This window comes from Myodes glareolus, chromosome 27 (assembly GCF_982192425.1).
Source record: "Myodes glareolus chromosome 27, mMyoGla1.1, whole genome shotgun sequence".
Taxonomy (NCBI): Eukaryota; Metazoa; Chordata; class Mammalia; order Rodentia; family Cricetidae; genus Myodes; species Myodes glareolus.
Window position 1 is genome coordinate 43,590,323 of NC_142052.1, and position 13,293 is coordinate 43,603,615.

Genomic DNA, 13,293 nt, shown 5'->3' on the forward strand with positions numbered 1-13,293 from the left:
GTCCTTGAGCTTTTATTGCCTACTCTGGCATGGTGGGTCTAAGTGAATCTGATCAGTTTCAGGGACTTCCTGGCACTATTTTGGGTTGTTTACTTTCCCAGCAGGATAGAATGTTTCAATCTAAGAGGAAACTGTTACACAACAAGGACTGGCTGTTTTTGTTTTTTTTTTTTTTTTAAAAAAACTAAAGTTAAAAGAGCCACGGTAGCTTTGGGCTGGACCAATCATGGCCAAGCTGAGAATGCTTTAGGGAAGTGTTTTTGGGACAGACATTTCTTGAGATGTTGGTAACCTGAAGTAGCTTCTGTTTCCAGACTATTTCTTTTTCCAGAATATTATTTCCCAATTCAACTTGGAAACCATCATATTGGCCTATTAAAGATATTTTTCTTTACACAATACTGTTGAAAGTTTTGCTGACTTATTTTTTTCCAAAAGTTTAAAGATTTTTTTTTATTTTTAATTACATGTAATGTTTGGGTATGTATATGTGAGTAGAGGTGCCTTCGGTGGCCAGAAATCTTGTCCCTCTTCTGTAACTGGAGTTACTGCTGGTTGTGAGCTGCCTGATTTGGATGCTTAGAATTGGACTCTGGTCCTCTGCTAGAGTTTCATGTGCTCTTCACTGCTGAGCTACGTCTTCATCCCTAATTATGCTGTCTTCTAAAACATTCTTTTGTTTATTCATTTGGCAAGCATTTTCCAAGATCTTAAATGTGCCCAGAAATAATAACGCTTCTTTGGTGGTTGGACAGAAAATGACCCCCAAAGGGAGTGGCACTATTAGGAGGTGTGGCTTTATTGGAGAAGGTGTGGACTTGCGGAAGTATGTTACTATGGGGGTGGGCTTTGAGGTCCTCTATACTCAAGTTACACCTAGTGACACAGTTCACTTCCTATTGTTCGTGGACCAAGATGTAGAACTCTCAGCTCCTTCTCCAGCACCATGTCTCACCATAAGGATAATGGACTAAACCTTTAAAAGTGTAAGCCACCCAAATTAAATGTTTTCCTTTGTAAGAGTTTTCAAGGTCATGGTGTCTCTTCACAGCAATAGAAACCCTAACTAAGACAGCTTCTGCCACTTACTGAACGTTTAGTGTGCTTTCTCATGCTGCCTAACCGTCTGGGCAATGAGGGACCTTATATGTGATGTTGGTCCTGGGTTTCTCACTAGTGATGTCATGGTCCTCTTGTTTAAGACCGCATTGTGATGTTCACAAAATGAAGAAATCACTTGATGAGGATCTCAGAATGCACGGTTATCTTTAGGTGACTGTAGTTCATGGAAACTTACGTAATTTACACCTGTCTGTGATGTAGATATACATTTATCTTTTACCTACAGATGAGCCAAAAAATGTGCAACATTTCTGAAATTATAGAGTTCAAATATGGTGGGACCCAGAGTTATAACAAGGGTAGCCTGAGGCGTCTGTACTCAGACACTACACCTTCCGAATCTCAGGTTAATGGAAATAAAAAAGGCATGAGCCAGGCTGTCAGAGGACTTGGCAGTTTGTCAACAGACTTGATAAACAATTAATAAAAACTCAGAGAGAGAAATTGGGGTTCAACCTGAAGGTCAGAAAAGCAAAGCAGCCAGTCACTGGCTCTTACCTCAACCTCAGTCTGAAAACGGAGATCCCGCCTCCAGGAATCTCAGAGTGCAACTGAGTCTGAGAGCTGTCTCCTCCCATTTTATAATCCTCTCTAGGGCTAGTATTAAAGGCATGTACTGTCCTGTTTTTATAGCAACTAGTGTGGCTATTGGGATTAAAGGTGTGTGTTACCACTGCCTGGTCTGTAAGGCTGACCAGTGGCACTGTTTTATTCTCTGATCTTCAGACAAGCTTTATTTATTAAAATACAAATGAAATGCCACTACACAGACTGTTGTAATGTGTGAGTTATCTTTCTGGGGGGGAACAAATGAAGGTTCAGAGAGAGAACAGAGCCCCAAGGATGCTCGGGCAATATGTAATTGCAGGTGGGCAGTGGGTGTGTGCAACGGGACAAGGGAATGGAGGGTGGGGAGAGCGCAGGGCAGTTGGTGGTGTTGAAAGCTTCAGGACCTTTGGTATTGGTAAGAGTGGAGGTATGCGTGTGTGTGTGTGCGTGCGTGTGTATGTTCAGAGTCTCTTATATTTTGCAACCAAATGTTCAGCCTTCTTTATGAAGGAAATGGCTGGGACACTGACCAGCTCTTAGAAGGGAATCCGTTCTGATAATGCATTGTGGGGAATATAATCCCCCCAGATCATCCCGCCATCTTGATTTTTATCACGATAAAAAGCAACATGATTCTTTTAGCTGAAGCTAGTTGGAAGACAAAGGTAGTGAGACTCTGCTCAGAGTGAGTCAGTTGGTTTGACTTGGTAGACTCTACCCGGGCTCACCAGTCAGGAAGAGTTGGAGGCTCTGGGAGTGACCTAGGATGTGTTTCTCAAGTGTCTCCATTTCCCACCGCAGGGTAATGCTCTTTAAGCTCTCAGAAGAAGTGAGCGATTCAGAGTTGAAAGAGTTTAAGTTTTTTTTGGAAAGGAAGATCCCCAAATGTAAGCTGCATGATAACTCGGTAAGACCTGGGATGTCCCCGAGATGGGTCGCCAGCGGGGGTTCTGAAACCAGAGGACACTGTTTTGCCAACCTTGCATTCAAGGTTGTTTCTGTTTGTTTGTTCATCTGTATGCTTGTTGAGGTGTGGTATCGTGTAGCCCAGGCTGAACCTAAACTTGCTCTGTAGTCGAGGATGACCTTAAATGTTTGATCTTCCTGCCTTCGCCTCTTGGGTGCTGGGATCACTGGCATGTGTGTGCTCCCAGGATGAGATTCAGCGCCTTTTGCATGACAGGCAAGCCCTCTTCCAGCTGAGCTATGCCCAGCCCCTGTGTTCTCACTTCTTACCCAGGGAAAATAAAGTAGTTAGACAGAGGTAGTAGTTATGGCTTTACAGTGCTTCTACACTGTAAAGTGCTTAGCCACGGGACAGAGCCAGGGAAGGTAAGTTGTGCAGTGCTATGGGACCTAGCAGGGCCAGGGGGAAAGGTAGCCTGGGGTTGAAGCTTCCTCGCTTCTGCTGCCCTTGAGATACCATTTTTGCTTATTTGTGTGCCCCCTCCCATGTGTGGTGTCTGTTTTTATGAGCAGGACGTAGGATGCATGTGTCTGTGTCTCCATGATGTATCTATTGCGTGTGCTTCTTATGTGTATGTGTGGCATATGTACCTGTGTGTACCTCTGGGTGGTCTCCCTGTTAGTCTGAGTCTATATATGTGTGCGGGTTTCTCTGTGTGCTTGTGTCTTTGCGCGCTGTGTGGTGTATGGTCTAATTTTGATGGAGGCTTTGTCCAGGTGTGTCTCTGTGCATTTGTGTGTCTGTGTGTGTGTGGTGCATGCATTTCTGTGTATGTGTGCATTAATTGAGGTTTAGGGGTGGATAAGACAGCGGTATAATGCAGGCTCCAGGGCTGTGCCTTCCATACTCCTTGGGCTGGTCCACAGACGAAGGCACCCACATAAAGTTTGAGAACAAGGCCTGGGGACATCTGACATGGCTTCTCTATCTTTCTGCTTTTTTTTTTAAATCCTTTTAGGCTAGAAAACACAGAATGGCCTTTCTGATTTCTGTCAACTCTGAGAGATCAGCCTGTGCTCAGATGTGGGAGGGGGGATCTACTTGGGAAATAACACTGGGCTCTTGCTTCGGAAGGAGTGGAATTAAAGGAAACGAAACCTAATCCCTGGGCCTGGGCACTCAGTCCCTCTGTCCCCCACTTTCTCCTCCCCAGAGCCTGCTGGATGTTTTTGTGGAAATGGAGAAGAGGCTCATCCTGGGGGAAGACAACTTGGACACCCTGAAGTCAATCTTTGACCGTGTCAAGAAGAGTCAGATGCGGTATATCGAAGAGTTTGAAGAATCAAACAGAGGTAGACGGCCGATGGCTGCGAGGTGACAAAGCCACCAGAGTCGCAGTTCTTTCTGATCAAGTTCTTTTTTTTTTTTTTTTTTTAATTCAGAAAGAAGAATGAGCCTGGAATGCAGGGCAGAGGCGTCAGGTTCATTTTCGGATGGTAATGCTTACAGATACATTTCTTAAAGATTTATTTGTGTATGTATGTATACAGTATTCTACCTGCATGTGTACCTGCAGGCCAGTAGAAGGCACCAGATCTCATTACAGACGGTTGTGGGCCACCATGTGGCAGCTGGGAATTGAGCTCAGGATCTCTGTAAGGACAGTCAATGCTCTTAACCTTTGAGCCACCTCTCCAGCCCTACAGATGTATTTCTTAGGTGCCAGGGCGCTTGATTTTCCCCATGCCCTCTTCCCACCGCCTTCTGCTACAGCCTAATGTTAGGATGAAAGTTCAGGGGCCACTTGGCACCTCTGCTGCTCTCTGAAAGGCCAAAAGGGCTTGCAAAATCCCCCTGGGACCATCTGAAACAAGCGCAGAGTTATTCTGTAAGAGGGTCTCAACTCTGTTCTGGCTGTGTCTGCTTTCGCGGAGAGACATGAGGAGCTGCATGCAGATGATTTTCCAGAACATTCTTTCGTTTTGATTTGTTTGAGGCAAGTCTTTCTACACAGCCCTGGCTGTCTTGGAGTGTGTGTAGATCAGGCTGTCCTTGAAATCACAGAAATCGGCCTGCCTCTACCTCAAGTGCTAGAATCAAATGCAGGTGCCATACCAACCTGACTCTCCCCACAGAATGTTCTCGACCAAGGTTCTCTGCTCTGTGAGAAGCCCCTTGGTCAAGTGTTCATAGTCTTTCCCAGTCTCTGGGTAAGTCCAGGCTTCCACTGTACCTGACTTCCTCTGCCTTGTACCTACCTTAGCCTGGGGATGCTCCAGCCATGTCCCCTGTTCCCTTCTGAGGGAATCAGTGCTATCTGTTAGATAGGACCAGCAGAAGGTTTCCTTCTATTTTCTGTTTGTTTGAGACAGGGTCTCCCTATGTAGCCCTGGCTAGCCCGGGACTCACTCTGTAGACAGCCTGGTTTCTAACTCACACAGATCTCCCTGCCTCTCCATCCCAAGTGCTGGGATCAAAGCTGTGCACCACCATGCCTGGCTCATTCAAATTTATTTCCAACTGTGTATATACATGGGAACATGTTCACACAAGTGTCGGTGCTGATGAAGGCCAGAAGAGGGCACCAGATCCCCTGAAACTGGAATTACACATGGTTGTGAGCACCGTGCGTGGGCCGTGAACTGAATTTGCATTCTCTGCAAGAGTAGCAAAAGCTCTTGCAGCCCCCTTCATAATTTTTTATTAATCAGATATTCTGTTAAAACTTACATAATTATTCAAATCACCTTGGGGGTGATTTTTAAATTCAGAGAAAATTAAAACAGCACCACCAGCCCTCTGTAAACATTAATGTCTTTCTTATGTTTTCACTATTATTTTTGCCGTGTAATACATGTTGGAGTGCTCTCCTGATTTATTGTAAATTTACGTGTGAGTGCATGTGACTGAGCAAGTTTATGCACACCACATCTGTCGCGGGTATGTCTGAAGACGGCATCAGATCTTCTGGAACTGGAGTTAGAGATGGTTGTAAGCCGCCATGTGGGCACTGGGAACCTCTGGCCCTCTGCAAAGGGTGATAAGCTCTCCGCAGCTGAGCCATCTCTCCCACTCCGAGGATCACCCTCCCTTAGAAGGTCAAGTCACAGAGCCAGTCAGACCTTCCCTCTGTCCAGGCCTGCCTGAGCCAGCTCTTCAGTGTGTTTGAATCACCGACTCATCCTCACCTCCTGCTTTGATCAATGACTTGACCGATGACCAGAGCACAGATGAAGCAGTTTGGGTTTCAGTTCATGCTAAGTGCCTTCCTGCAAGATCTACACGTCTGAAATGTGTTCAAGGCAGTCTCAATGTTTATATTGCAAAGGACGGCCCTTAGTTGGGGCAGTGAAATGCCTTAGGTAAAAGTGCTACTTTCAGGGCAGGTGATATGAGTTTGATCTCTGGAACCCATGTAAAGGGAAGGAAGGAACCAACCCTGTAAAGTCCTCTTAGGTCTCCACACACATACCACTGCCTGAGTGCTCCCTCCGTCAGGCATATGTGCAAGAATGCTTCATACGCATGCACGCGCATGCACGTGAAATGTTTTTAAGGTTCTTAGGTTGTTTTAGGCATTCCATATTTCTTTACCGAACAGCCTTTGCCCCCAAGTCTCTCACTCTGCATGTTTTTCTTGGTTGCTTGCAGGGCAGAGCTGCATGAGAATGCAGGAAATGTATGACTCCCTAAAAGAAGAAGACAGCAACTCCCAGGTACACACACCTCTTCCCTCCCTCTTTCCACTGAAGTGTCTGTTTCTGGGCGTTTGTTGGCTCCTTTTAAGCTGCCAGAGAAGCCGATAAGGGGTGGAGCCTTTTGGAAATCTTGAAAACTCTGGAGAAAAAAAACCTACAAAGGAACCAGTCCAGGATGTGGCCTCTCCAGTTTTCTTTGTGTTAAATTGGTAACACTATTATCCCTGTTTGGTTTGTTGGTTTGTATTCTGAGACAGGGTCTCCAATAGCTCAGACTGGCCTTGAACTCGTTATGTAGCTGAGAATGACCTTGAACTTTTGACCCCCCCCCCTTTACTTCCCAGGTGCTGGGATTATAGGTGTGAGCTGCCACGCCAGGCTCTCGTTTTGTTCTAAGACCAAAAGCAAAGGTCTAAGAATTGCTGGAAGGTAGAGGATGTGTGAGACCTCCCTCTTCTAGCAACTGTACCAGCTAAAATGAATGCATGCGTGGGAGGCGTGGGAGGCGTGGGAGGGCTTCAGAGAAAATAGGCGCACGGTGGGGGGGGGGGAAGCTTCGGGAGGAATAGCCCCGGCAGGCTTTCTCTTTTAATCTGCCCTTGTTAGGCGACAAACAGGATCTCAGCAAGGCTTACTTTTTGTCTCAGCGAAGCCTGTTGAAAGATTTTCTTTATAGACATCGCTTCTATTTAGTCTTCAATAGTTCCTGAATATAGTTCAGCCCATTAGCCTCCCCATGGCAGGACGCACGGGAGACCCCGGACATTTGAGAAAGAATATGTTCTAGGGTGGGCTCCTGAGAAGATTCTCGGGCCCTGTTCTCAGGTCAGGAAATCAAGTATTAGTCAACACCGTGTGTTACTTTGAGGCAGACACTCTTCAGCGTCGTCCTCACCAAACAGCTAAAGATAGTATGCTGATATCTTAGTAATTGCTTATATTACAATATCTGAATAAATCTACTTGCTGTAAGTAGGACATACTCAGGATAATAACAAATACTGAATATCGTTTGTGCTTAATAAAATACTTTATGTCATCGAAAACATTAAAAGGTGAAGGGTTTGTACAATATGAAGAGGAACTCAAGTGTGTTATAAAACGTTAAATTACTAGGAGATTTGGTAAGTTGCCCAGAGCCCTAAGGTTTTAAGTCATAGAAACTGGCTTTTGTCTCCCAAAGGTCCTTTTCTGTACTTCAGGAGACAGACAGGCTTCCAACTAAGCGCTGAGACGCTCAGCCTAAAACAGCCCTATGAGAATAACAAGAATGCAGGCCCCCTCTGATTTTTCCTGCTAGGGTTCCATGAGCCCAACTTGACCAGCTCCTTGCTCTCCGTCTGCCGCCATGGCTTAAGGCGTTCGTCCGGCTTAACCACGGGAGCACTGCACAATATTACGTGTGAAGGGCAAAGCCCTCAGCTGTTAGCCAAGAAAGACTGGTGAGCTGAGTAGATTTCCATGGCCGTGGAGGGACATCCCAAGACGCCACCCTTGAGTGAACTCTTGCAGTCAGACGGCACCGATGTTATCTGGCCTGAAGTACTTATGAATCGCAAGGGGAGCGGATGCAAGCGCAGTGGTAATTAGCTATGACGACAGTCGTGATGGATGTGATAGGCAGGGTACCGAGCAGTGAAGGCCCCCTTGCTGTTCAAGCTGAGGAGCAGAAAGTAGATTTTCAGGGAAATGGTCCCAGAACTGGCTGGAGCCAGGGAAGGAGGCGGAGCCGTCTTACCTCTTCCTGGGCCGTTGGTTCACACCCAGGTTATGTCTGAGCTGCCGGGTCAGTTCCCGGACTGGGCTTTTGTTTTCTAGGTATCAGATAGAATATATAAAATGCAGAGCAAACCTCGGGGATACTGTCTGATCGTCAACAATAACGATTTCAGCATGGCGCGGCAGAACCTACCCAGACTCCGCAGGATGAGGGACAGGAAAGGAACAGAACTTGATGAAGGTACAGTCGAATCCAAAGGAGAGGCATGTTTTCTTTCTTTTTTTTTTTTATTCCTGTGGGACTTTTTTTTTTAAGTAAAAAAACGGGGACTGGTGAGATGGCAAAGCGGTTAAGAGCATTGTCTGCTCTTCCAAAGGTCCTGAGTTCAATTCCCAGCAACCACATGGTGGCTCACAACCATCTGTAGTGAGGTCTGGTGTCCTCTTCTGGCCTGCAGGCACACATACAGACAGAATATTGTATACATAATAAATAAATAAATATTTTTAAAATAAATAAATAAATTTAAAAAAACGGAGAGATAATGATTTTACCTAAAAGGCTCTATGTTTTGAGAAAATGGAGTCCTAGTTCAAGGAAATGTATCAAGCAATTTTTATTCATTTTATTTACTATTTCCTTGTGGAGGTAAAGAACGTTCTTACATATCTGTTAGTTCTGCATCATGTTAAAATGGCAGCCCTCACTAAAAGGTTTATAATGAAGAGCATCAGTGAAATTTTTAAAAAAATTATTTCATTTTTATTTATGAAATTTATTTATCTATGTGAGTGTGCCCATATGTGCGTGGATGTCCTCATACAGAGCGGAGAGGACACACTGATAAAGTTTAGCCAGAGAGACTTTAGATTGGGGTACCAGGCAAAGGAAAAAATAAAATAAAATGAAAAGATTAAGTAAAAAGAAAAGTTGAAAAGAGAGAGTAGAGAACGTTGGATGGACCAGATGCAGGAAGTCAGATTTCTAGCCCAAGTCATCCCCAGCGTCCTGTAGATGTGGATTGCCATCTACGGATACTGAGATCTGGTGACCCCCTAATGAAATGAATGGACCCCCATCCAAGCAACCGGATTCAAAGTCCCCTGGTGAGCAACTACACTCCCAGATCCAAAGCTTTCTGTCAATGTTTTCGTTGACCAGTTAGTCAATATCAAAGAAAGGAAAGGCCAACAAGAAAAAAAAATACAGTGATATAAATGAAACTAACACAATGTAGAGAAAAACCTTTTAAAAAGCTGTATTTAACATTCTTACAGAGATTAGTAAAAAAAAAAAAAGTGTAGGTTTTTTTTTTCTCTTTGCTCTTTTTAAGGGCCTGCCACCCAGCTCCCAAATAAATACATTCAGACTTATTCATACTTATAAATGCCCGGCCTTAGCTTGACTCATTTCTAGCCAGCTTTTCTTAAATTATCCTGTCTACCTTTTGCCTCTGGGTTTTATCTTCCTATGTACCTTTCTTTACTTACTCCGTGGCTTGCTGTGTAACTGGGTAGCTGGCCCCTGGAGTCCTGTCCTCCTTTTGCTTCTTCCTCTTTTTTTCTCCCATTTTTTCTCTCTGCCTGCCAGCCCCACCTGTCTCTCTCCTGCCTAGCTATTGGCCGTTCAGCTCTTTGTTAGACCAATCAGGTGTTTTAGGCAGGCAAAGTAACACAGCTTCACAGAGTTAAACAAATCGACATAAAAGAATGCAACACATCTTTGCATCATTAAACAAATGTTCCACAGCATAAAAGAATGTAACACGTCTTTAACATTCCACAACGAAAAGATTAGTGAAATGGTATGAAAAGAAACATTAAAAATTTAGTGTATAGAAACATTGGACTGGAGAGACTCAGCAGTTAAGGGCACTGCTCATTCAGAGGACCTGGGTTCAATTCCCCGCACCCACATAGCAGCTCACAACCATGTATATAACTTCAGTTCCGGGGGAGGGGGGTCCGATGTCTTCTTCTGGCCTCTGCAGGCACCAAGCATGCATGTAGTGCACACACACATACATGCAGGCATAACACACAAAATGATAATTATAAAAAATTTAAGTATATGATCAACAAGTGTGGAAGATCAAGTCTCGGAGAGTTGGACAGAAAAGAATTGACAATGGGAAACAGAACAGGAAAATAAGAAAACAGGGACTGAGAGAGCTTGCTGCATCTTAGAAATTCTTCTTAGGAAGAAGAGCGAGGGTCGAGAGTAAGTCAACTATGTAAAGCAGCCAGGGGTCAAAACGGCATGGAATCTCGTAATAGCGAACCTGGAAACTAAGATGAAAATTCTGAGGGAAGGGGATTTTGGAAAGAACACTCTCTCTATAGCCACATTGTCAGAAAGAATGGGAGTAAAAATGATCATCATGAGGCAAGAGCTCAACAAACTAGCTTCCTGGCACAGGGCTTTCACCGTGAACATTAGGTGCCTATCGACTCCAGTTAGCAGGACAGACGACCTCGCCCAGGAATCCCAGGCTCTCATTCCTGCCTGCTAGTGTTTTGTCCATCTCAGGTTGTGTTCTGTGAACTCTTGTTTCCCCTTTTACCTTTCAGACGCGTTGACTGAGACATTTCAAAAGCTTCATTTTGAGGTCGTGTCTCACAAAGACTGCACAGCCAGTGAGATTCATGAGATCCTAAGAGTCTTCCAAAGCATGGACCATGAGAACAAAGACTGTTTCATCTGCTGCATCCTCTCCCACGGAGACAAGGGCATCATCTACGGCACCGATGGGAAGGAAGCCTCCATCCGTGAGCTGACATCGTATTTCACTGGTTCAAAGTGTCCTTCTCTGGCTGGAAAACCCAAAGTCTTTTTCATTCAGGCTTGTCAAGGGGATAACTTCCAGAGAGCTGTACCCGTTGAGACCGACTTGGAAAAGGACAACTACTTAGACATGGACTCATTACCTCAAAAGAACTATATTCCAGATGAGGCTGACTTTCTGCTGGGGATGGCTACTGTGAAACATTGTGTTTCCTACCGAGATCCCATGCACGGAACCTGGTACATCCAGTCACTTTGCCAGAGCCTGAGAGAACGATGTCCTCTGTGAGTCTTGCCTTCTGGGTCTTTCTCAGGGTTATGCTACCTCACTCACAGCCATAGTCAGAGTCTGTTAGAAGATGTTTACGGTTGAGATAATATGTAGTAAAAAGTGCCCATGGTGAGTGTTTCATCTCTGAATGTAACTCATACAGTTAACGTTTTGTTGCAAAGTGGAAGAGAGGGCACATGTTACTCTCCTTAGTTTATAGATGGGAAAAACTAATGAGAATGAGGAGTTTCTTTTATTCAGCAACCAGGGCACCACAGAGCTGGACCGAATGCTAATATCACACAGTCCAGCTCTCTGTCTTTGGGCAGCAGCATGACAGAGGCTGTCTTTGGGTAGCCAGAATGACAGAGGCAAGACTCTTTGGGGAGTCTTCCCAGATGGAAATCATCCACTTTAACATATTTCAGCTTTGTCAGAAGTCTTAGTCTAGGGCTGGCGAGATAGAGTAGAGGGTCGACGTACTTGCTGCCAAGTCTGATGATTTGAGTTCGATCTCCAAGACTTGTGTGGTAGAGAAACTAACTCAAGTTGTTATAACCACCACATGGATGCCATGTTCTCTCTCTCTTTCACACACATACAAATAAGTCAATATAATTTTAAAAAATTGGAAAAGAAACCCTATATAAGCTCTCTAGTCTTTGCTCTTCCTAGTAAACAGTGGGAAGTAACAAAGAGTGGGGGACCCTATGTTTACACTAATTTGATTTGCTTTTAAGCCACATATGTGGGACACTATCCCTATGACATCAGTTCATCTTCATTTAAATCAGGGCACCATCTTTCAGGTTCCCCACGTGCGTACCCAGGTAACAGCTGAACAACGAGGAATCCTTCTGCGGGATCCTTTTAGATCTGTGTCTTATGTTTCCGGTGTGTGAAGGGTGAGCATTTCCCATAGCACATGGAGAGCAGACCATGACGTCAGTGTGGTGGCATCGTTTTGTAACACAGACCGTGAGTCCTGCGGGACCTGTGTCAGCTACACAGAGAAATGAAAAGGTCGCCCAACAAGCTTGCTCAGTCAGTTGATGACAAAGGGTGGTGGATATGGCTGCAGGAAGCGTTTGACTTTCATTTGCCCGCACGTTGGTAGAAATCTGTGCACGGTTCTGTAGGAGCAGTGTTGATCTAGGCAGAGGCTATTGGGAGCCGTTGAGGCTCTTGTGGGGCCCAGATGACCATACACGGGACACAGCAAGGAACACACATACTAGAAGGGAAGGAGCTCCGTTCTGTTGGGAATGCTGAGGCTTCCCGTCATCAGCAGAGAGCCCACACAAACCACAGATACCTCAATGGGCTCTGAGGAAACTGAGTGGCCAGGACAGCTGGGTGTCCTGATTGGTTCAGCGACTCAACAACTTCAAAACCCAAGAGACAGAACTAGAGTGCTTTCCGTGGGTGCAGCTGCGGAGGCGGTGGGCGCCGTGGTGCCCCGGATCAACACCATCTGTTGCTTTGTGTTTCAGAGGCGACGATATTCTCAGCATCCTGACTGGCGTGAATTATGATGTGAGCAATAAGGACGACAGGAGGAACATGGGGAAGCAGATGCCCCAGCCCATCTTCACGCTACGGAAGAAGCTGTTCTTCCCTCTCAACTGATGTGTGCTCCACGTGGATGACACTTGGTTAATCTATGCACCTTTTGTTTGGGGGTGGGTGGGTGGGTGGGTTTTAATTTATTTTTTATGATTTCTTTTATTTTCAGGTATTAAATCATTCACCCTGGCCCTTTTCTCCCTTCACCCCTTCCCACATAATTTTTCAAATTCATGACTTCTTTTTTTCATGAGATGTTGCTACATAAATATATATAATCTTTTTCAAAAACACAACCGGTTCTATGTGCATCTTGTTACTTGTATGTCTGTTTTCAGGGCTGACCACTGTGTGTTTTTTTTTTTTCAACATGTAATTCTTCCAGGTTAGTTTTCTTTTGCAGACACTAATTCTGAGCATCTCTCTCTCCAGGGTAATTTCCCAATCAGTCGAGGGCTGTTGGGAAATATGTGCATGGTGATAAAAAGAAAAAGTTCCCTCGGGTTTTGGAGGGAATAACTTTAAAAATAGTTGCATAGCTAAGTTTACTTGGTGCAGTTAGGTGTTAAACTTGACTGGAATAAGGTGGCTCAGTGGTTAAAGTATTGTCAAACGAGTGTGAGGACCCATGTTCGAATCCCTAGGACCCATGTAAATGCCCGTGGGCATATTGACC

The 13,293-nt window shown here is 44.9% G+C and overlaps 1 protein-coding gene across 4 annotated transcripts in view; it reads left to right on the forward strand.

Annotated features, from left to right (window-relative positions):
- Casp8 (caspase 8) overlaps window positions 1-12,913 on the forward strand; it is a 32,513-nt gene extending 19,600 nt beyond the window's left edge. For all 4 annotated transcript variants that reach the window (XM_048428785.3, XM_048428788.3, XM_048428786.3 and 1 more), the window contains exons 3-9: window positions 2,473-2,578; window positions 3,792-3,930; window positions 4,021-4,074; window positions 6,230-6,294; window positions 8,095-8,236; window positions 10,567-11,065; window positions 12,545-12,913. In XM_048428785.3, the coding sequence (XP_048284742.3) occupies window positions 2,473-2,578; window positions 3,792-3,930; window positions 4,021-4,074; window positions 6,230-6,294; window positions 8,095-8,236; window positions 10,567-11,065; window positions 12,545-12,680 (1,141 nt within the window). In that variant the 3' untranslated portion in view covers window positions 12,681-12,913. The remainder of the gene's footprint in view (window positions 1-2,472; window positions 2,579-3,791; window positions 3,931-4,020; window positions 4,075-6,229; window positions 6,295-8,094; window positions 8,237-10,566; window positions 11,066-12,544) is intronic.
- Window positions 12,914-13,293: the final 380 nt, after the last annotated feature.